Here is a 24,055-nt window from a genome sequence, read left to right as displayed (position 1 = left end):
GCACCAGCATGGTCCCATTCTGGTGAAGGCCCTCTTCATGGTTCATACCAGGCATTTTCTTGCTGTATCCTCCCAAGGTAGAGGGGGTCTGTGGGATCTCTTTTATAAGCGTGCTGATCCTATTCATGAGGGCTTCAGCCTCATTACCTAGTCAGTACACAAAGACTGCACCTACTAATACCTTTGGGGGTTAGGATTTCAACACAAATTTTGGAGTGACATAAATATTCAGATAACAGCAGTTAACATAATTATTCTTCCTTGATTTTTAGCCTTAATTAAATACTAAGGCAATGCAAACATAAAAAGATAAGCTATTATTATACACACACCCCATACATATTTTGTCTCAGAATTTTATCAGTATTAATCTCTTTGAGAGCGAGGATAATAAGTAACCGTAATTACTGAAATTCTGTAACACCACATATACTGTCCTATTACTTATGCACATAGAGTAAATATTTGATAAAGAATAGGATGTTTACAGGTAATTTTAAAACATTTGGAAGATAAATATAATTTTTCTGTTGATTAAAAACAAAGCATCAATCTATCGTTTGATGCTGTTATAAAGTGTGCCTTAGAAATTACAAATCCTGGAAGTCCCTTCCCATTTACAAAGCAAATTCCATATTTATGGTGACCAGGTTGTTACTAGAAAATTTTCTTTTTTACTGTTGTTTTTGTTCTGGTTTTAAACCATTTAGCAAGTATTTATCACTTACCATACATAAAATACTCTCCTAGGTACCTAAGGAATAAATAATAAACTGTAGTCCATTTATATTTTATAACGGACTTTGATAAAAAAAACTATATAAAGTGTTTTTTATAGAATTTAGAACCTTTAGAGTCTAGAACATTTAGGTCCTCATTTATTTCCTCATTTATCTGCAGTTGTATAATATTCAAGTCAGATTTGTATATATTGTATGTACATGTTTTATAGATATTTCATCCAGAAAGATAACTCACAGATTATAAATTTAAGAATGCCACAGGCTTTATGTCTATTAGGTTCATTTAGTTGAGGAAAAAGTTCTCAAAATATGGTAGTTTGTCCTGAAATGTGAGAACTTTCAAACTTAATATTGGCAGTTTGTAATTGAGGCTGAGTGAAATTGGTTCTCCTGACCCTGTTAAGCAGAAAATTAAATTAAGAACAAAAGTTACCTTCAAGAAGTTTACTTTTATATGCAGAGGGATAGACTTACTTCATGTGTTAATCAGATGGTCAACATCTCAATAACACAAGGCTGTATCTTGACCACATTCAAAGGGAACAAGTAATTTCATACCTTGAGAAGGCAAGTCTAAAAACTTTTTTTCATTCTCTTTTATAGTACTACCATTTAGTGATTTAGTGTGGTGACTAAACCATCTGGTTTATTATGTAACACCTATTCATAATAAGTTAGTTATATTATGCAGCCTTAATATATTACTACAGCATTAAGAAACTTGGTTTTAATTTAGTTATGCATGCCAAAAAAAAAAAATTTAGTTTTGCATGCCAGTATTCAATTGTAAGAGTTTTAAGAAAATAGATGTAGTTTGCTCATGTAGTATTTCATTTTACTACATTTTTTTCAGTATTAATATTTGCCTCTTAGGAAATGATATTTTGGTAAAATAATAGCTTTTTAGAAAAAGGTGCATTTTTGGGAATGCAACCTGGTGCAGCCACTCTGGAAAACAGTATGGAGGTTCCTCAAAAAACTAAAAATAGAACTACCCTACGACCCAGTAATTGATCCACGGGATACAGGTGTGCTGTTTCTAAGGGACACATGCACCCCCATGTTTATAGCAGCACTATCAACAATAGCCAAAGTATGGAAAGAGCCCAAATGTCCATTGATGGATGAATGGATAAAGAAGATGTGGTATGTATATACAATGGAGTATTACTTGGCAATCAAAAAGAATGAAATCTTGCCATTTGCAACTACGTGGATGGAACTGGAGGGTATTATGCTAAGTGAAATTAGTCAGAGAAAGACAAATACCATGACTTCACTCATTTGAGGAATTTAAGAGACAAAACAGATGAACATAAGGGAAGGGAAACAAAAATAATATAAAAACGGGAAGGGGGATAAAACAGAAGAGACTCATAAATATGGAGAACAAACTGAGGGTTACTGGAGGGGTTGTGGGAGGGAAGATGGGGGTAAGGGGCACTAAGGAATCTATTCCTGAAATCATTGTTGCACTATATGCTAACTAATTTGGATGTAAATTTAAAAAAATTTAAAAAATTTAAAAAAAAAAGGTGCATTTTGTTTCCATAATTATTTCCATTGAGATTTAAAACAATAAAGTATAAATGATATTATCTAGTAAGAAATTTTACATGTAAAACATTTATGTCCTTTATTGAAAACATGTTTCTATAAACACAGACAAATATACATTATAAATAAGTGAGTTCTATTTGACAGGGCATATATATATCATCCTTAACAGTTTTTATTTTCCTCATTAGACATTTGAGCTGAATTTACTATTGGTATAATGGCTATTCTGCAGAATATAACACATATCTACATTATTTTTAGTTTCTTTCTTCTAAGAAACTATTAGGTGCATAGGCATTTTGAGAAATGACACAAAAATAAAACAGTGTATTAAACGCTTATGTTCCCATCTCCCAGCTCCATCAGCTCATATCCATTCCTGCTCCATACAGACCCCTAGGCACTCACTACTGCCTTCCCTGTATTACGATGAAGAAGTTCTAAAGATATTGTATTATTTCATCTATAAATGTATTTTATTTTAGTGTTTTAGAGATATTCTCTTCTCTAAAAGATATAGATAAATACACTTAATTTCCACCCATATGGAAGGTAAAAATGATGGATTGTTTTTTACAGCTTTTAATGCCACTGTTTGCATTAAGTTGTTAAATTATGATTGCAGCCAACTGAATTAGTAAATAATAAGAATTAGTAAATAATTAACTTCAGACCCTTCCTATAATAGTTTAAGGCCATTGTTGTCCAAACTACATTTTTTGGACCATTAATGTGCTATGAACTCTTTATGGGCATACTTCAAATAAAGGGTTTTGTTGTCAAGTAAGTTTGGAAAATTCTTAAAACTTGGTTCTTGAAGAGCAGAGTACTTTAGCTTAGTAGAGTTTCAAATAAGTCATATGACAAAGAATCTTGTTTCACTTTGTTTAAACTCAGTATTTCCTATAGGAATTCTGTAGTGATTTGTCCATGTACCTTTTTCTCCCTTATAAATATTTCTGGGCATTTTTCTGGAAATTAATATTCTGTAAAACAATTTGGGAAACATTGCTCCATCTACAGGATCCCAAACAGCTGTGCCTGGACCATTGGAAATTTCTCACGTCCAGCCAAATTCATTTGAATAGAGTTCTCCTAAGAGGGAAAAAAATAGATTTTTAAAAACAGGATTCACAGATACTTGTGATAGCCACTTTGGAAGCCACCATACTGTTCATTTGTGACGACCATGCATTATGGTGATGGTCTTTCTTTATAGACAAAATCGGTACTTTTTTTTTTTTTTGGAAATCAGTAGTAACTTGTTAGGGATTGTGCTTGGACATTGTGCCTGGGCTTTAAGTTAGTACTAAATTTTCAGGAAATTTATTGTGCTAATTCTGGAAGCATTGAAAAAATATTTTCCAATTCCATGAATTCATTCTATGAGCATAAAATCAGTCTTAGTCTGTTGTATATTTAAGCTTCTTCACTTTGACTTCTCATATCCAAAACCTTTATTTTTCACTTACTCCAGTCAATAAATGTTAATATAATTTAATATGTAGTGAATCAAATATCTGGGCTAATATGAGAATCAATTCATTTTAATTAATGACTAATTTACTTTAGGTCTTTTTCTTATTAGGATGTATGGTCTCCTGAATACTGCTGAGAAAAGTAATGCTTCTGTTGTAACTGTTAGCTACCGGATAATGTCGTTTACTATATTTGCACATACTTGCTCAGTACCAATGAGAAAAACATGATTTTATGATATTCATGTGTTGTAATTAATATGAAAGTATTACTAGCCACAGTTTGGTATGTCACATGCCTAATCTCTATGTCTAAACTGTGAGTGAGCCAATAACATTTTTAAAGAATCAAACATTGAAAAGAATTAATTTTCTTCACGTAATTCATGAGTATCTATATATTTGTCTTCAATAAACCCATCATCGTCTATTACAAATGAATGTAGTTGTTCAAATATTACTGTAGTTTCTTCAGAGTTTGTATGTGAGGCCTGTGAAAGATAACTTGAATTTCCAGTAAAACCATCTTCATAGGTTTCTGCTTCATGCTCTTCCAGGCGATGATGATTGTAACTAAGCAGAAAATTATACCATATTGGGCATTTGATAGCAATAAAAATGAGGAATGAAGTCATCAGTACAGTGACTACCACACCGAGAAGAAAAGCCCAGCTTTTTCCAAGAAGTTTATGTTCTTAATTGGAATACCGAGAGAGAGAGAGAAAGAGATTTTGTTAAATTGACAAAAATAAAATAATCATAATTACATGTCCTAATAACTCCATAGTATTGGTATTAGAAATAAACACACATTCTAATTTTCTTTAAACAAAAGTTACTAAGACTACAATAAATTAAGATATTTCATAGTGTGGTGAGAAAATACCTTTTTTTCAAAATAGCTACCTATCTTTGCAGATACTGTTTATCAATTCACCTTAAAACATTATTGATTTATACCTGTTGAGAATTGTTACTTAACCAGTCGAAAGTAAGGCTCAGAGAAGTTAAATAAGTTGCATTATGGCATTGGATGGTAACTGGCAGAACCTGGTTTGGAAACCTAGTATTTTGTAAATCTTTTGTTGAAATGAGGAATTGTTCTTTTACATTGTTTCTAGAAATTTAAAATTCAGTTTATTTAGTCTACTGCCCCAATATTAATATTTAAGACCAGTACATTACCTGAATTTTTTAAGTTGTTCAAAGAGCTGTTAAATGTTGAATTGTTAATGGACTGAGAGTGGTTATAAAGATCTTCATTTATAGGTGGAGAAAATTTTGAGTAGCATTCAGCATTGTATGGTACAGTTGTGATACTATAGCGTTTCAGGATATCTGGGTAGGCACATGTGGTGATGTTCTCATTTTCTGGTAAATCAGAATTAAGATTTGTTACGGAAAATAAGATTAATAATATCAGTAAATTTTTATAGCTAACATTTTATAATTATTTTTACCTAGAATTTTTGGTAATGACCTGTCGTCATTAAAGATTATAAGAAAGAAACTCTTGTATTTGCCTAGCAACACTATAAGGGAAAGATTCATATTCTTGTTTATTAAGTTATTTTATGAATATAGTTCAAGTGTAATATGTTTATTGTTTAGTTTATGTATTAAAGTAAAGATGGTATGATTAAGATTGTGGTGAAAATTGATCACAGGCAGAGCATGGTTTGCAGTAAAGCAAATAGGGCACCTGTTTTTATCTACTCTCTGGCAGGATATCCTAAGAAAAGGAAATACCTAGAAAAAATTACTCTTATGTATTCACACTGCAAACTTAATACATGAAGTGATAGTATCATTTCACATATATAGAACATTTAAAATTTTCTTTTTTTTTTTTTCCTGAAAGGCAGAGGAAGAACATCTATTCAGCAATTACTTTTTATTGTTTCTTCCTGCTTCCCTTAAACAGGAATAGTTTCTTTTTCTTTATAACATGAAGTGAGAGACTTTCCTCGGCTGAAACAATAAAAAATCAATCACATTTTGGTTTTGATTAAATTATGTTAGCTTACCTAGTGTCACATTTGAGGTGTTCAACCATTTCTGCAAATTCAGTAGACTACAAGAGCAGTTCCATGGATTTCCATATAAAATTATTAATTCCAGATGAAACATTCGTGGTACATCAAAATAGCTTATCAAATTGCCTTGCAGATTCAGAAGTGTTAGGTTTTTTAGAGGCACAAATATATCAGGATTCAGTTGAAATATTTTGTTTTGACAGAGATGTAACTGTTTTAGTTTATTTAAGCCTATGAACGCACCCTGTTGAATTATGTGGATGGAGTTTGTACACATATTTAAAATTTCTAGGTTGGAGAGGTTACCAAAGCTGTTATTATATAACATAATGATATTGTTCTCAATCAAATAGAGTTCAGTGAGTAAAAAATAGGTCTGTAGAACCCTTGTGTCTGTAACATTCAGAGAAATTTGGTTATAACTGAGATCAAGTATAGTAATGTTTTTATTGATATCCACTGGAATTAACGAATAATTCATTTCAGTGAAATTATATTTGACTTCCTAAAAAAGAAAAAATCAGAAATTAATTAGGAAAAATATTAACAGAATTTCCCAAATTTTCATATCCAGGTAATTAGGTATTTAGGAGAAAATAGTTTTAGGAAATATTTCCTCTCTAATATTTGATGTTACAGTGTAAAAAAGGTAAAGAAAATACTTTTATTTCTTTATTGGGATGAAATACTGAAGATTAAGGAAATTCTGATACATGTAATTGAGCAAAGATCTTCTAGTTTACCATATATACTTTATGTTATTACAGAAAGAAAGACTATGGGTGTACTTCCATTTATGTATGTGGAAATACATGGCAAATAATAATTCTCTTATTTAGTACTTCATTTGTGCAGATTTATAATGAAACTTAAAATTTGTTGTTTTTAAAAATCAGAGCTACCAACACTAGGGCTATTAAATCATTAAATCATTCAGAAATATTACTCAAGATATAACTCTATAGAATTAACAGCTCAAAGTTTCGTGCTTTAAAAGAAAATATTTATTGGGGCACGAGGGTGGCTTAGTTAAACGTCCAACTCAACTCTGGCTCAGGTCAAGCTGCGTCCCGGGCTCTGCACTGGGCATGGAACCTGCTTAACATTCTCTCTCTTCCTTTCTCTCTGTCCCTTCCCTGCTTATGTTCTCTCTCAAAAAAAATGAAAATACATACTTTATTAATTTTTTTAAGTAATATCTGTACCCAGCATGGGGCTTGAACTCACGATCCCAAGATCAAGAATCATGTCCTACCGACGGAGCCAGCCAGGTGCCCCCAGAAAATGTTTATTTTATAACAGAAATTGAACCATGTATTGAATTTAAGAGCCAGGAAGCATGAAGAAGTGCTTTCCTTATTTGGATATAGAGCCAAAAAAATAGTTCTTATTTTGACTATTTTTGCAATTGAAGTATCTCCCTAAAAACAATAATGTAACAACAATAATTTTCCTCATAAATATATGATTTAAAAAAAAAAATTCCTACATTTTAAAAAGTAGTGTTTGGGGGTGCCTGGCTGGTTCAGTTGGTAGAGCATGTGACGCTTAATCTTCAGGCCCGGAGTTTGAGCCCCACTTTGGGAGTAGAGATTACTTAAAACAAGACAGTGGTGTTTATGTCCTGAAACTAATCTCACATTTTATAGTGAAAACTTTTAAAGAACTAAGTTAAAAAAAAAAAATGGGGGCACCTGGGTGGCTCAGTCATTTGTGTCCGACTCTTGATTTCGACTCAGGTCATGATGCCAGAGTTGTGGGATCAAGTCCCACGTTTCGCTCCATGGCTGAGCATTGAGCCTACTTGTTTCTCTTTCTCTCTCTCTCTCTCTCTCTCTCTCCCTCTCCCTCTCCCTCTCCCTCTCCCCCCCCCCATCTGCCCCTTTCCACCACTCGAACATGTGCTCTCTGTCTAAAATAAAAAAATAAATAAAAAGCATGTGTTTGCAATTTATAAAAAAAAATTTATAGACTGCTTTTGTCAAATTAGAATCCAGCTTACATATCACAGATTTTGAATATAGACAGCTAAACATTTGGTTGTGATAGCTTGGATTTTTTTCTTTTATTGTCTTGGGATATTTTACTAAATGTACACAAAGTATACCTTTGAAAATATTGGTTGTAAAAACTTACTGTTCTAGAAGACTGGCTGTCGTCTGATAACAATAGCATGGAGAGGGGCCAAAACAAGATTGTGATGCATGTAGTTTTCATATTGCAAACCTGATAGAAAAGAGAGTATTTTCATCTCAGTAGGATACTAGAACTTTAGAGATGATTGAAGATATTTTGATTTCCTTTTTTCTCCTTGTAAATCTATTTTTTCTTAAAATATGTAAAATGTAAAACAAGTACATGTCCCTGAACTCTTCCTTGCTCTCTAATCTTAACAAATTGGAAAGCTCCTGGCAAATGAAATTTGAATATATTTTAGAATGTTGATGAGTTCCTGAATTGATTGAAAGAAATTTAATAGAACTGGTTGTATATTTTAAAATTTTAATAATGTGCGTGAAAGAAAGTTTTATATACATACATATGTGTACATGTTTAATATGCTTATATTGTTATTTCTTGTTTTTTTTAGATTTTAGGCATTGTCTGTTGGTATAATCCATTGACTTAAAACCGTAGGAGTTGAGAGCCTTCAGCTCTTTTTCAAACACTTGCTACCTTTATCTCCAGTCCATCAAATGTATGCTTTTTATCTCTTCATTCTCCAAACATAGTTACTTATAATTTTGGCTAGATGAGTATTCAGGGCTTATCATGAACATATAAATACTGTTAATGACTGAGCCATGTAACAGGATTACTTTCCTGTTCCTGTACACTTTTTTTTCCTCTAAATTACTGTATTTTTCATGTGCTTAGTTTTTTTTTTATTTTTTTTATGAATTGATACATAAACTCTCCCCTAACATATCGCTAAATAGTTTATACTTATTAGATATTTAACGTTCCATCTTCTTAAAGAAGTCTCTCCTTAGGCCTTACTTAGAATGAAATTGCTGGACTTTTTCTTGGGAATCCCTAAATGTTATTATCCTTAGTTTTTTTGTTTTGTTTTGTTTTGTTTTGTTTTTCTCTTGGACTGGTTGGCTTTCCCAAAATGACTTTCAACTGTCTGAACAGATAAGGCCAGGTAGTGAGCTGAGAGCTGAGTGGTGAAAAAGGGGGTTTATCTCAGTAATTAGTATGTAAACTTTAACTTACTCCCCGTTTTTGGCCTAACATTCCTGCATTCACTTGTGCTTAGTGCCCAGATTCCCTTTGTTGTATTCTCCCCAGAGGGAAAAAAAAGGCCTCAGTCTTGTGCTTATGTAGGAGAGGAACTTTACTTGGCTGGGCAGAGGCAAGGAGGAAGAATTTTAACTATGTTTTATTCCTTTCTTCTCCAGTTCTAGAGTACCTGGTGCTGCCAGTTTCTGGGCCATTTATGGGTTCTGTGGTATAATTCAAGCAACTTCTCAGCTTGCCCCACTGCTGGCTTGGAAACATTTTGCTTTCCTAGATTCCACTTAACCATTAACTTTCAAGTTTCTTGGTTTTATTGCTGTTGCCCTCTCTTCCATTCTCTTTGTCCTTATTACTTTTTTTTTTCATTTAAGTCAGGTTTGGGTCAGGAGTCAAAGTTAACATGTACATCCAACATGCCATCTTTAACTGGAAATTGCCATTAATTTGAGTAAACTCTTGTTGCTAAATAATTACTTTCCATTTAGTCATTTTATTCATGACCTTATGTTTCTTGTTTTTATCTGTTTTCTTAAAGTCAGCATTAGAAAACTATATTGCAAACAAATGATCATTTAAGAGGATATGAATATATCCTGTTATAATCCTTATTGGCTTTCTGAAATTTAGTCTTTTAAATCTTATAGCATTTCTTGCAATGCGATACTTAATATTTTAAAGGGTAAGTTTATTCCATCAGAGCAGGAAGTAGAAAACTATTCAGAATGAGCAAGCCTCATTTCAAGTTATAAAATCTGTTGTTGCCTCATTAGCAATGAGGAATTTACTGTTATTTCAGTTTTGGTCTATTTTAGTTCACTTTCTCATTACCTTCAGTATGTTGATTTGTTTATACTTATATCTCTTTTATTTCTCCTTTACCATAGTTAAATTTATTAGAAAAAGCCACTGCTGTCCTAGATTTCACAAACTGGATGTAGACTCAGAATCAGATTCTTTTAGAATCAGATTTAGAATCTGATTCTTTTAAAATCAGAAATGAGTTCAAGCTCTTATTCCAGAACATTGTCCACAAAAGGGGATCCCTAATTCATACATAAAAGGTACTTTACCCCTGTTTAACCACCTCTAGAAACATGTGTACAGCCTTGTCAATGGCTTGTGTCAGTATTTATCAGTGGGGTAGCAAAGTTCTTAGTGAGGGTGCAAATGTAGGTAAGGTAGTGGTGAGTAAGGGAAAAGTCCTATTTTTTTCAGAAATAAGTAGGATAGGGATCATTAAAGGAAGCAAATAGGCTACAAAAAAAAAATGAGCTGATTCTAAGAAATTATGTGGAAAAGAAGCAGCTAAAGTATATAATGGAGAGATCAGGCAGGACTATAAACCAATGTGTAATTTATGATCTTTATCCTCTATTTCATACTAATAATTGCTTTCTCTAGTGTGCTAAAGGTGATAAGATTAGAAAAGGATTTTTCCCCATTTTTTGATAAATTTCAGAGTTAGGAGCAATATATATGCAGAGCTTAAGGTAGATTCTGTATAAGAAAGTGTTCAGCAAATCTCAAGCATTGTTAGGTCTAAAGCTATGAAATGCATTGATTGGACTACACAGTCTGTGGGGCTTTTCATATATTTTGTGTGTCTTTTGGAAGGGGAAAGATTAAAAGAGGGGTGGGGGCACCTGGATGGCACAGTCGGTTAAGTGTCCTACTTGAGCTCAGGTCATGATCTTGCAGTTCATGGGTTTTAGCTCCTCATCATCGGGCTCTGTGCTGACAGCTCAGAGCCTGAAACCTGTAGATTCTGTGTCTCCCTTTCTCTCTGCCCCTCCCCTGCTTGTACTCTGTCTCTCTCAAAGATAAATATTAAAAAAAAATTTTTTTTAATAAATAAAAGAGGGAGTGGATGTTGACCATCACAACCTGAGTAGAGAAGTCCCTAGACAAAAACATTTGCTAGCATTATTGGCTATCTTAAAGAAATCAGGTGGGTGGAATAGCTAGCCAGTAGATAGATTATGCAGATTGTCCTTGAGTCACTTTACCGCATTTAAAACATTGGTGTGAAAAGAAGATATCTATTACTGCCTTTTTCCTCCCATTGGAATTTTTTCTCAATTTGAAATTTATTTTGAAATGATACTTGGGTTTGAATTTAGTGATAAAAAAAATAAAGAACAAATGGAGTAACAGTTTCTTTTAATTTACAAAATAAAGTGCCTTTTGACTTAGCTTACAGCCTACCTTACAGGAAAAAAAAGCTTTACAGAAAAGTATATAATAGGTAAAGAATAGTGTTCCCCTTAGTGCATTTTCAAGTATAAGTTTCTTGGGAGTTTTTGGTTATTTACTTCCTATGACTTTCATACCATGAAATAAAAAGATGCTGCAATTATGTTGGTTTTGTTAAATAAAATGTATATATAGGTTTGCCATTAAATATTTTAGTTACGCCAGAATTTGATGTGTTTGAAGATATTAACAGTTCATGATTAACTTCACTTTTGTAGTCAACCATTTTATAGATTTTTTTTGCAAACTTAAACATTTTTATAATGGAAAATTTCAAGAGAAAACCTCTGAGCAAGGAGAATAGTCACACCTAATTTCAGTGATTACCAATTAGCGGCCAGTTGTTTTGGTTTTTTTTTCATCTTTTCAATTTGTTTTAAGTTAATGTCATTTTTCAGAATGCTGTGTGATTAACATATTTCAAAATAAAAAGATCTTACATATTTGATTAGCTAGATGCAACCTTTTTCCCCCAAAAAAAGAAAAATTAGTTTGCATTGCATTATAACTTTATTCGAGAAAGTTTTTTGGCCATGTCCCAGGTGTATATTTCTAAAGTAGATCATGTGAAGATATAATCATATTTTCTCCTCTTTCATCACTTATTAAAGATTTTTGTACAGACTTAACAAATCTAAATATGTTTTTTTTAATTCACCAGCAACCACCAAACCTATAAATATATAGGATCTTACCTTTACTTTTTTCTTTTGTCTCTGAGATTCGTGTGCTAAGGAGTCTACTGTTTCTTCTACACCATTAAAAAAAAGTATGTCATATGATTACATTTCACTTATGTTTTAACCTTTGTACCTAGTGAACACGTGATTAAAAAAAACTAGACTTCCTTAGCAAAAGATTGACTAGAAGAATAATTTCTTAAAGTCATCTTTGACTTTTTTAGCGTAACAAATAAAGTGCGTTGTTTAACCTTTGTGTTTCTTAATTACTCTTGAAAAATTTAAATATTAGCAAATTCACTTTGCAAGTTAAAGTATATAATATTGAGAATGAATACTTTAAAAGATATATTGTTAGAGTGATTTAAAGTTAGTCCTAAAGGTATTTTGTGTTTAGAAAGATTCAAATTGAAAAGATACCACCAAGTTTTGTATTCCCCTGAGTTTCAACTTTGTTATTTACTCATTTTTATGACACTGTCATTGGTGGTTTTACTGCCAAGTTATAACAGGAGCAAAGTGCTCAGAGCATCAAAAGACCTGACACTTGGCATTGTGTGGCCTTCAGAAAATGAGTTACCTTCCTTATGCTGCAGCTTCTCATCTGTGAAATAGAATACTGTATAGTATGAGCTCCCATATTACTACAGTAGACAGATAAATCAGGCAAAAACATGGTTAAGATTCCTTATTGATAGTGAATAATCATGGAATTTAGAATGAGTTAGTTCCAAAAGATTAACTCCTCTGAGCCTAGTATCCTTAATCTATGAAACAAAGAGATTGCAATAGATGACCTTTTCTGCTTGAAAGTTCTGTGAGCCCGTAAACCCGTATCAGTTCAGCATTTGTTGTACTATAGTAATTGAAATTCAAAGTGAAGATATCACTCTGTCCAGCAGTGAGACAAAAATAAGTAGAAATTCCAGGTTGTTTGATATTGTTCATTTTTTTTTCTTAAGTTTTATTTATTTAAGTAATCTCTACATCCCATGTTGGGTTTGAACTCACAACTCTGAGATTAAGAGTCGCATGCTCCTGCACTTGAGCCAGCCAGGCACCCCTGATTTTGTTCATCTTTTATTGGGTTATTATGAGATATTATTTGTAGGAAAATTTCTTAGTTTAGATTATTTTATTCTGGTAGTGGGGTATGAGTATAAAAGGTGTGGAGGATAGGTGCATCTACAGGGTTTAGAGAGAGATTGTGAAAACTGTAGAAGTTGATATCTACATGTGAAAGATTAAATAGTAGAAGACTCATATTTTGAAACACAAAATAGAAATTTTGATGTTGAGACTAAACATTTATCTTCAAGTAGTCTTTTTATATGTCAGTCTTTAAGTATTTACATGATAACTAGCATCTTTCTATTTTTTTCAGAATTTTTCTCTACCATATTGATAATTGACCTTGCTTAGGTAATAAGTGACACATCACTGGTATTTCTTGTGATTATATGATAAAGATGGTTATTGTTTATAATTAATTTAGTCACTACTACTTTTATATGATTACACTCGTGATGTTCCTGTTATGTTTTTAGGGAAATAAATTTATTATTTTGCAGTGCTAAAATATAGTTGATAACTTTGGGAATACCAATTTTTTTTTAAGTTTATTTTTAAGAAAGAGAGAGAGAAGAAGCACAAGTGGGAGAGGGGCAGAGACAGAATCCCAAGCAGGCTCCGTGCTCTAAGCACAGAGACCAATGTGGGGCTCTGTCCCACAAACCATGAATCATGACCTGAGCCAAAATTAAGAGTGAGTTGAACGCTTAACAGACTGAGCCACCCATGTGCCCCAGAACAGCAATTTTAATTAAAGCTGTAGATAAGCAAAATATATTATTATTCTAAAGCTCTGATTGTTTTTTAATCATATTGCACTGTAGGTTTCCTTACTCTCAGATCAGTCAGAGCAGTGTTACTTTATATCATTTACATGGTGAACTACCATACAAGATTTCATTTGGTCAAAGAATTCTATAGCCAAAAGATGTTTAAAATCCACTATTCTAAAATTTAACTGTCTTCTTTCTCTTGAGGATATGGCAAAGTGTAAACACATCCTTGTATATATATGGCTTTAAGGATTTTCTGTGATAATCTTTGTGTTTTCTAATAAAGTAAAATGGACACTAAGGAAATAGAAGGATTTGGGGATTGAGAAGAAAAAGACGTAAAATAAATCTGTGCTGATGGGACCAAATTAGTTTTTTGGATGTATAAGGGATTTTCTTATTAATTTTTAATTGAAGTATGTTTGACACATAATGTTACTTAGTGATTCAACAGCTCTATATGTTATGCAACGTTCACCACAAGTTACCATCACCATACAACACTATATCGATGCCATTGGCTATATTACTTATGCTGTACTTTTCATCCCTATGACTTATACATTCCATAACTAGAAACTTTGTATCTCCCACTCCCCTTCACCCATTTTTGCCCACCCCTCACCCTCTCCTCCCCAGCAACTGCTAGTTTGTTCTCTAAATAGAATTTTTTGTACATCTATAAGGATTACAAACTATGTTGAATAACTTTACCCTATTTAGTTCAGACCATGACCTGAGAAAAATTAATTGATGTTTTCCCCCTCAATATAGTAAGAGGAATATTACATGCTTGCTTTTGATTTCAGGAAGGAAAAACAAATTAGAAGTGTAGAAGAAGAAGTTGAACAGGAAAAGCAAGCAGCAGATGGCATTATCAAAAACATGTCTCCTGAAAAACAAGTCAAGTACACAGAAATGAAAACCACAAATGAGAAATTGTTGCAGGTAATACTAATCACTGTTCTGTGCCAAGCATACAGCAGTCTTGCTAATAAAAATATGGTCTGAAGATGGGCAGCATTGGCATCCTGGAGATCTACTGATAAGAATATTTTAACAAGGTCTCCAGATAATTTTTATGGACATTTAAATTTGAGAAGCACTGATCTAGAAAACTTCATTAGCGTATGCTGCATAATGACCTAATCTGACTGTATTACTCATTTCTGTGCATCTTTCACTTTTGCATGTTACAAAGATTCATGAAAACACTTGTTTTTTTAAATGAACTGTAAATGGAAATAATAAAACTCTCATATACCAGAGCCATATAGATATTTACTCTCTTTCCTGCCTAATAAGCAGCACCTAATAAGCATCTCTTTTACCGTGTCCTTGATTTGAACATCTCTTGCTTCCTAATCATGGTGTTTAAGTAAAAATTTGGGGGCCTGCTGAGGGCTCATTGAGAATTCTCCCAACATTCAGTTATGGTGGTGACTTAGATTAGCAAGTTAGTGCCTTTACATGCCTATATATCCCTTAACCCAACAGTTCACAGAGAATTAGTCCTCACAAATGCCAGTAATGAATACAGTTTCTCAAATATGACTTGACTGACTATTTTTTAAAGTTCATTTATTTATTTGGTGGGGAGGCGGAGAGAGAGAGAGAATCCCAAGCCAGCTCTATGCTTAGCACAGAGGGGGCTGCTAGCTCCATCTAATAACTGTGAGATCCTGACCTGAGCTGTTATCAAGAGTCAGATGCTCAACTGGCTGAGCCACTCATCCACCCACTTCACCAACAATTTACTATAACTTTTTATTCAGGATTTATAACATAAAATGAAACACTGAAGAAAAGACTATTACAGAAATGCCAAAATACCATGAAAATGTAATTAATCTTGCACAGCTGTTTTTGAATAAGTAATCAGCTCAAAAGTCTTGTCCCTAGGAGTGAGCCATGTATATTATGTGTTGGCTCTAAAAGAAATTAGACAAAATATATGAAAACATAGTTAAGAAATCAAAATTAAAAATCATGACTTTAAACAATGACATCATTAATTTGAAGGCTTCTGATATTTAATATTCTTGAAACACAATGATGATTCACTGTGTAAAGGGCTAGCTACCTTTGACAAGCTCATAAGGTATTTTTAAAGGTAGATCATGGCATAGTTTTTAGGAGTAATGAAAGAAATTAACAAAAATACAAATAATGTTAATAAATTCTAGTCATATAGCAAGATATGAGTTGAATATGTTTACAAAACCACAATCATATTTGCCACAACCACATTTGAAATGTTGAGAAACAGATTATTCTAAATATAACTTGCATATATATTTGCTTTTTTCCTTTTTCTTAGGAATTAGATACACTTCAGCAACAACTAGACTCACTGAACATGAAAAAAGAGAGCTTGGAAGCTGTACGTATAAAATCAAATAAAGGTTCTTATATTACTCAGCTACAAAAGATAATTCAGCTAAATATATTAATGGAACTCATTCAAGGACATATTTATTTAGCAGTTTACTAAGAGGAGTATAATTTTTTTCCCATTCATCACCACAAATATCCTAGTTTGTTAAGAAATTAGATTCAGTTATTGAGTACCTACTGTGTGCAAAAGGAATCATTCTGCCTTGCTGAGGCATGTAAAATCTAATGGTAAGTTAAAGACATGTGAAGAAAGAGTCTAATAAAAGTGAAAAGGGAGAGAGATTAGTTCATCACTTTAAAGATGTAAATGCTTGCATTTGTTATTTGTTTATTTAAAGTAGTTTTAATTTAAAAAGCACATGTGTTTTTTAATGAAAAATTTTTTTATTCAAAAAATTATTTTTTATTCAAAACAGTTGAATAAGATAAAAGTGAAAATGCCTGTTTTATCCCCTCTTTCTAGACAGAAGTACTTTGTATTTTTTGAGTGTTTACTATGTGCTTTTTTTGAGCTCTTTACAAAGATCACCAGCATTGTTGTTTAATCTTTACAACAATCTCATAATCTTATCTTGGTTTTATTGTTATGGAAAACCTCACGTGGGATTCACACTTCATATGCAGCTTAATTTGGTTTTTTTTCACTTAACATTCTCTCTTGAATTCTATTCACCTCAGCTATTATTGTAAATTATTATTGTAAATTATTGTAATTATTGTTGTAAATCATTATTGTAAATTACTGCACTGTGTTATATTGTATAACTATAACATAGCCTTGTAGGTGAATAGGTTGTTTATAGTTTTTTTGTATTATAAACAGTGCTACAGTAAAAACATGCATTTTATGCAGTTATGTAAATATGTCTTAAGATAAATTTCTTGCAGTGGGTCAAAGGATACACACTTCTAAAATGTCAGGTTGCCAAATTGCCTTCCAAAGAGGTGGTTCCATTTTCTACTTCTAGATTCAATGTATGAGAGTGCCTATTTTCCCCTGCACTCATTAATGGCAAGCATTATCCACTTTTTCCATTTTTGCTGGTTTAATGGGTAAAAATTTCTATCTTGTTTTGATTTTCATTTGTTTATGCATGAAATTGAGTATTTCTTTATATATTTATTGGCCAATGTATTTCTTTTTCTGTAAACTACCTTTTAATGTCCTTTACACTTCAGTATACTGTCTGTACCTCAAACCTTGCCTGCCTTTCCTGATTTCCTATGGATTCCAGTAGGTATCATGATAATAGGATTGGGAACACTTGTAGATTGACAAGATTACTGTCTTGCAAAAAGAATTAAGCATGAGTATTTTGTAATTCTTTTGGAAATTTACTGTTGAAAAAGTAGTTTGCTTAAAATGTTAAGATGGTTTTCTATATCTGATTGTCCTCATGTGGGTATATATAATTTTTATTTTTTTGGATCTCTATGGTAACAGATCTCTATAAGCTTCAAAGAATAAGGGCCATATTAAGTATTAACACAGCTGCCTTACAGAATTCCTCACTATCTGTTTTAGGGTATGTAGGGAATGTCAGGTCTTATTTCACTTGGCAAATTTAGTTTCTGCAGGAAGAGGTATAAGCTATATTTTTGGACTTAGTGTTTATATTGCTGCTACTTTTTGGAATCAGAACATGTATGAGTAAGATAACATGAAATTTTATAAAACTTACAGTATTCCCAAATCAGGAAAAGTATAAGTTACTAATTTTATTTAACTTTTGCCAGATTCCTTCTATTTTTTATTTGGACTTGTTCTTCAAGAAAACATTGTGTCAGATATCATTTAACTTGTATTTATTGAATATCTACTGTGTGTTCACTACTATGCTAAGTATTACTTGTTCATTTCACCAGAATGTAAAAAACATAGGTGAAGAATCAACATGAGTTTTATTCAGGAACGGTTTTATTGAGATACAATTTGAAGAGGTTTTTAGGATGATTAAGCAAAAGGAAGGGGGAGATGCGCCTGGGTGGCTCAGTCGAGCATCTGGCTTTGGCTCAGGTCATGATCTCACAGTCCGTGAGTTGGAGCCCCGTGTCAGGCTCTGTGCCGACAGCTCGGAGCCTGGAGCCTGCTTCAGATTCTGTCTCCCTCTCTCTGACCCTCCCTCGTTCATGCTCTGTCTTTTTCTGTCTCAAAAACAAATGAACATTAAAAAAATAAATAAATAAATAAATAAAGGAAGGGGGAGATAGCTATGAAAAAGGGTATCTCAAGATAACCTGTATTTCTTCTATCTGTATTTTATTATCGTGCTGTTTGACCTGAAGCTAATCGATTAATTGAGCTGTATATATGCTTTTTTTTATTGGCTCTGAGATCGAGAGCTGAGAGCTGAGATCAAGAGTCAGACGCTTAATCAACTGAGCCACCTAGGCACCCCTGCTTTTTTTTTTCTTTCAAGATTTTATTTTTAAGTAATCTCTGCACACAGTGTGGTCCCTACTTACAATCCTGAGATCAAGAGTCACATTCTTCACCAACTAAGCCAGCCAGGCACTTCTATAAGATGCTTTTTTAATAGACTTTCAAACATTTCCTCTTACACGCTTTTTCCTTTTTTTAATCCTTCTCTTTGGCTTCCAAAAAAGAGGTCTTTCATCTTAAAAATTTGGTCTTGTTCATGCTGTGGGCCTGGTTTCAGATATCATCATTAACTTTTATTTTTGTTAACTTAGAAAATTATTTAGATTTAGATCCTCTGTCTTTTCATCTGTAAAACAGAGATAATAGTATTATCTGATAGAGTTGCTTTGAGTATTAGAGATAGTGTCTAAAGAACATGGAATATAGTGCCTGGCACAGGCACTTGCTTAATAAATAATAGCTCCAAATGTCATTTTCCCCCTCATCCTCATCACTGTCAACATCCCTACCTCTTTTGGTTATCTAAAAATTATCACAGCCCTTAATTTCTCTTTGTGAACAGTGGAATAGTGGTGAATATACAAGACTATCCTATGTATGTGTATTAATTTCCTAACACTGCTGTAATAAATCCACACCAACTGGGTGGCTTAAAACAACAAATTTTCTCACCATTCTAGAGCCCAGAAATCTAAAATCAAGGTATCAGCAGAGCCATGTTCCCTCTGAGATACTGTTAGAATCCTTCCTTGCCTCTTCCTAGCTCCTGGTGGTGGCTATCAATCCTGGGTAGTCATTCCTTTATTTTAGCTGCATCACTCGTCTCTGCCTGTGTCATCACATGGCACTCTCCTTCTTTGTCTCTGTCTGTACATCTTCTCATAAGGACACCATTCACACTGGACTAGGGTCTATCCTAATGACCTCATCTTAACTGGAATAAATCTATGAGTGCTCTCTTTTACAAATTAGGTCATATTCATGGTACTGGAGATTAGGACTTCAACATATCTTTGGGTGACAAAGTTCAACTTGTAATATTGTAGTAGAATATATATGACTAGCCAGGAGAAAATATCTTCCCTCTAGAGATCAGGTCTTTGGACTTCCAAATGAATGTTGTGGTTTAAGTTGTACATACATTGTGACAATTTCTTAATTATCTTCCCAATGGTAGAGATGTCTGTCTTTGTTCAGGCGTTATATTTAGAAGATAAAATAAACCACCATCTTCTTGTGAATTTTAAACTGAAAATGGCTTATGAAGGAAAAAGTTTATTTTTATTCTTCCAATTTACAAATGTGCTTTGTAGCATTATTGAGTAGTATAAATATTGGATATCTCTATTTGAACATGCTGATGGCTTAAATTTGTCCTAATTCTTATAAACTAAAACCTACTTGAGAGTAGTTTTTATAAAATGCAATTAAATTTTTCTTCTTTTTGTGCTCACTAGGAAATAGCACACTCCCAGGTTAAACAGGAGGCTGTATTGCTGCATGAAAAACTTTATGACTTGGAGTCCCATCGAGACCAAATGATTGCTGAAGACAAAAGCATGGGATCTCCAATGGAAGAGAGAGAGAGATTACTTAAGCAGGTAGAAAAAACAAAAATACTTTACTATGTTAAGATTTGTTAAGTATTCTGATTATTTTATTTAAGGCATATATATTGAACAGAAAGCCAGTAAGTTTATTGTCTTCAAAAACAGTGAAAAGTGAGTTTCATCTAAATTAAGATTAACTGGGGTGCCGGGGTGGCTCAGTCGGTTAAGCGTCCAGCTGTTGATCTTGGCTCAGGTCATGATCTCACAGTTTGTGAATTTGAACCCTCCACCTGGCTTTGTACTGACAGTGTAGAGCCTCCTTGGGATTCTCTCTTTCCCTCTCTTTCTGCTACCCTCCCATCCCTGCTCACTCTCCCTCTCTCAAAATAAATAAACAAACATTAAAAAATAAATAAATAATGATGAACTATTTGACCAAGAAAATCTAGGTGCAAGTCATTTTTCACATAAGCTGTTTCTTGACTTAAATTAAATCCTAATTTTACATGGCTCTTGTGCACATTTTGGCCATTTTTCATGTTTTGGATCCATATAAGAAAACTGAAAGTCTTCTTTATTGGTCCATAAATAATTAGATGATCTTATTGAAGATCTGTTCCTTTATTTGTTTGGGGCCTAATATTTAGGAAACAAAATGCCCCAAGGCTAATGAATTTTATGGTGATTGTTATCAGTGTCTCTGTAAAGTGAATGGAGTTAAAATGTACTATGAAATCGCAGTATGTCACCAGGTTGTGTCACATGTATTCATTAGCTTTCTTATTACCCCAAAGCTAGTTTTAATCTAGCACTAAGTTATAATTAACCTGTTGTTTATCCTGAGACACCCTAACCATAGGGCTCCTGGAGCACTGCATGTATATTTGGGAACAGCACCCATTAGGAACCTACAGATGAGACTCCTCTGTGGGATTAGGTTGAGCCCAAATGGTTTGGATGAACCTTAGGGATCAACTCAGGAACTATTTAAGTGTTAGAATCATTCCAGAAAGGTATTAAAATCTAGAATTTCTGAAGTTCCTCGGAAAGAAATCATTGGACGCAGGGGAGGGAGAATGTGATCTTGGGATAGGATTGCCAGATGAAATACACAACAACCGGTTAAATTTTAATTTCATATAAACAATGAATAATTGTTTATAATATATGTATTATAATATATGTGTGTGTGTGTGTACACACACACACACACACACATATATTAATCATGGTAAATACGTGCCCTGAAAGTTATTATTTATCTGAGAGTCAACTGTAATAGAGATCATGAAATCTGGCAACCCTGCCTTGTGTGGGTGTGGGTGAGGGGCTAAGGAAAGACAGTCTCAGAAAGCCGGGATATTTATGTAAACTGATCTAGGCCTGAAGACACAACAGCCTCATGGTGCCAAACAGATAGGTATAGATGTATCAGTCATCACCCTTGCTTTGAGAAAAAAGGGAAAATCTGAGAGTAGTTTCTTAATAATGTGTGTGTGTGTGTGTGTGTATACATAATTATAAAATTTTTATATATAAAATATATATATTTTTTTACTTCAAAGGTTGAATTTTAAGAAATAGATTTCAAGAAAGAGACTACATTTGACATGTTTGTACAACATACCTTAGAAGGAAATTCTCTTTAAGATAGCCTAATGATAAGTAACTCTTTTAAGTACTATTTTGTTTATATGCTTTTATAGGTTAAAGAAGATAATCAGGAAATAGCCAGCATGGAGCGACAGTAAGTACATTTATAATATGACACACTACATCCATTTCACATGTTTTAAATTTCATTCTAAATGTGCAATAGGTACATATTGTTAGTTATTTTTTTCTATGTTTCACACTGATAATACTGATGTAATGTTCAATCTTATTTAGAGATTTAAATATTTCTTTTAATATTTAGTTAAGAGCCATTGGATAGCATAATTATTTTTTAAAAACAGCTCTATTAAGATATGATACATACCAGGGGCGCCTAGGTGGCTCAGTCGCTTAAGCACCCAACTTCAGCTCAGGTCATGATCTTACAGTTGGTGGCTTTGAGCCCTGCGTTGGGCTCTCTGCTGTCAGCATAGACCCTGCTTCAGATCCTGTCCCCCTCTGTCACTGCCCCTCCCCCACTCACATGTGCTCTCTTTCAAAAAAAACCATTAAAATATGTGTGTGTGTGTGTGTGTGTGTGTGTGTGTGTGTATGTATTCCTTAGCATACAATTCACATTTAAAGTATACAATTCAAAGGTTTTTAGTAGATTCAGAATTGTGCAATCATTACCTCAGTAAGATCCAACACCCCTTTCCTCACCCCCCTCATCCACCACTCCCAGCCCTAGTCTACCATTCTACTTTATGTTGCTGTAGTTTGGCCTATTTTGGATATTCTGTACGCATGGAATCATATTGTATGTGGTTCTGTGTGGCTAGATTCTTTCACTTAGCATAATGTCTTCAAGGTTCATCTGTGTGGTAGTATGTATCAGTATATAATTTCTTTTATTTTCTTTTCTTTCTTTTTTTTTTTTTTTTTTGCCAAATAATATGCCATATTTATCCATTTATCAGTTGATGGGTATTTGGATTGTTTCCAGTTTTGGGCTATGATGGATCATGCTGGCATGAACACTGATGTATATATGTTTTCACTTTTCTTGGGTTTATACTGAGGAATAAAGTTGCTGGCCTATATAGTAACTCTAGGACCAGCCAGACTATCTTCCAAGAAGCTGCACCATTTTACATTTATACCAGCGGTACATGAGCATTCCAGTTTCTCCAATCCTCACCAACACTTGTTATTATCTGTTTGTTTGTTTTTTAATTCTAGCTATCCTAATGGGTAGAAAGTGGTATCTCATTATGGTTTTGATTTGCATTTCCCTAATGACTGATGTTTATTAACCATGTCTATATCTTCTTTAGAGAAATGTCTGTTCATATCCTTTGCCAATTTTTAAAAAATGCTTATTTATTTATTTTGAGAAAGAGAAAGTGAGCACGAGCCAGGGAGGGGCAGAGAGAGAGGCAGAGAGAGAATCCCAAGCAGGCTCCATGCTGCCAGTGCAGAGCCTGATGTGGGGCTGGAACTCAAGAACCGTGGGATCATGGCCTGAGCTGAAATCAAGAGCTGGATACTTCCCAATCCAGCTACCCGCTTTGCCCATTTTTTAATTGGATTATTTATCTTTTTATTATTGAATTATTAAGAAGTCTTTATATATTCTAGAGACATGTCTCTTATCAGATAAATCATTGTGAAGTTTTTCTACCATTCTGTTGGTTGTCTTTTCATTCTCTTAGTGGTGTCCTTTGAAGAGCAAAAGTTTTAGATTTTGATAATGTCTAGTTTATTTTTCATTTTGTTGCTTATGGTTTTGGTGTCCTATCTAAGAAACCAATGCCTAATCCAAAGTCATGAAGATCTATGCTGATGATTTATTTTAAGAATTTTACAGTTTAGCTCTTATGTTTAGATCTATGATTCATTTTAAGTAAGCTTTTGTATATGGTATAAGGTAGGGTCCAATTTTATTCTTTTGTTTGTGCTTATCCAGTTGTCCCAGCAACATTTGTTGAAATATTCTTTCAATAAATATTATTCAATATTATTTCCCCATTTAATTATTTTTGCACCTTTGTCAAAAACCAGTTGTGTATCAATACAGGGGATCCCATTTCTGGACTCTCAGGTTTATTCCATTGTTGTATATGTCTTCCTTTAGTCCAGTACCACATTGTGTTAATTATTGTAGCTTTGTAATAAGTACAAATGCTGTTTGTTAAAAATTTTAACCTATATAATTGTCAGTCAGCAGTAAATTTTTTATTATTCTCTAATTTTTGAGACTAATTTGTCAACTTAGTTCAGTTTTTATAG

The 24,055-nt window shown here is 33.2% G+C and overlaps 2 protein-coding genes across 3 annotated transcripts in view; one reads left to right on the top strand and one right to left on the bottom strand.

Moving 5' to 3' along the window:
- IFT74 (intraflagellar transport 74) overlaps positions 1-24,055 on the top strand; it is an 88,457-nt gene that overhangs the window by 28,086 nt on the left and 36,316 nt on the right. For both annotated transcript variants that reach the window (XM_053205025.1, XM_015081330.3), the window contains exons 9-12: positions 14,647-14,785; positions 16,158-16,220; positions 20,075-20,218; positions 21,874-21,914. In XM_053205025.1, the coding sequence (XP_053061000.1) occupies positions 14,647-14,785; positions 16,158-16,220; positions 20,075-20,218; positions 21,874-21,914 (387 nt within the window). The remainder of the gene's footprint in view (positions 1-14,646; positions 14,786-16,157; positions 16,221-20,074; positions 20,219-21,873; positions 21,915-24,055) is intronic.
- LRRC19 (leucine rich repeat containing 19) lies at positions 3,391-12,127 on the bottom strand. Its single transcript, XM_015081332.3, has 5 exons — positions 12,009-12,127; positions 7,954-8,043; positions 5,809-6,322; positions 4,967-5,152; positions 3,391-4,475 (listed from the first exon to the last, which is right to left on the bottom strand). Exons 2-5 carry the CDS (start codon positions 8,032-8,034, stop codon positions 4,147-4,149), a joined length of 1,110 nt encoding a protein of 369 aa, XP_014936818.2. The 5' UTR covers positions 8,035-8,043; positions 12,009-12,127; the 3' UTR covers positions 3,391-4,146.

The sequence above is a fragment of the Acinonyx jubatus genome, chromosome D4 (genome assembly GCF_027475565.1).
Source record: "Acinonyx jubatus isolate Ajub_Pintada_27869175 chromosome D4, VMU_Ajub_asm_v1.0, whole genome shotgun sequence".
NCBI classification, from domain to species: Eukaryota; Metazoa; Chordata; class Mammalia; order Carnivora; family Felidae; genus Acinonyx; species Acinonyx jubatus.
This window is presented reverse-complemented; position numbering and strand designations above follow the sequence as displayed.

Bases quoted from the DNA above. Each gene is read 5' to 3' on its own strand.
- LRRC19 (XM_015081332.3), bottom strand. From the start codon at position 8,034: ATGAAAACTACATGCATCACAATCTTGTTTTGGCCCCTCTCCATGCTA. The intron at 6,323-7,953 runs GTAAGTTTTTAC...TTTCTTTTTTAG, and splicing joins ACAGCCAGTCTTCTAGAACA to GAAGTCAAATATAATTTCAC. The intron at 5,153-5,808 runs GTAAGCTAACAT...CTGATTTACCAG, and splicing joins CACCTCAAATGTGACACTAG to AAAATGAGAACATCACCACA.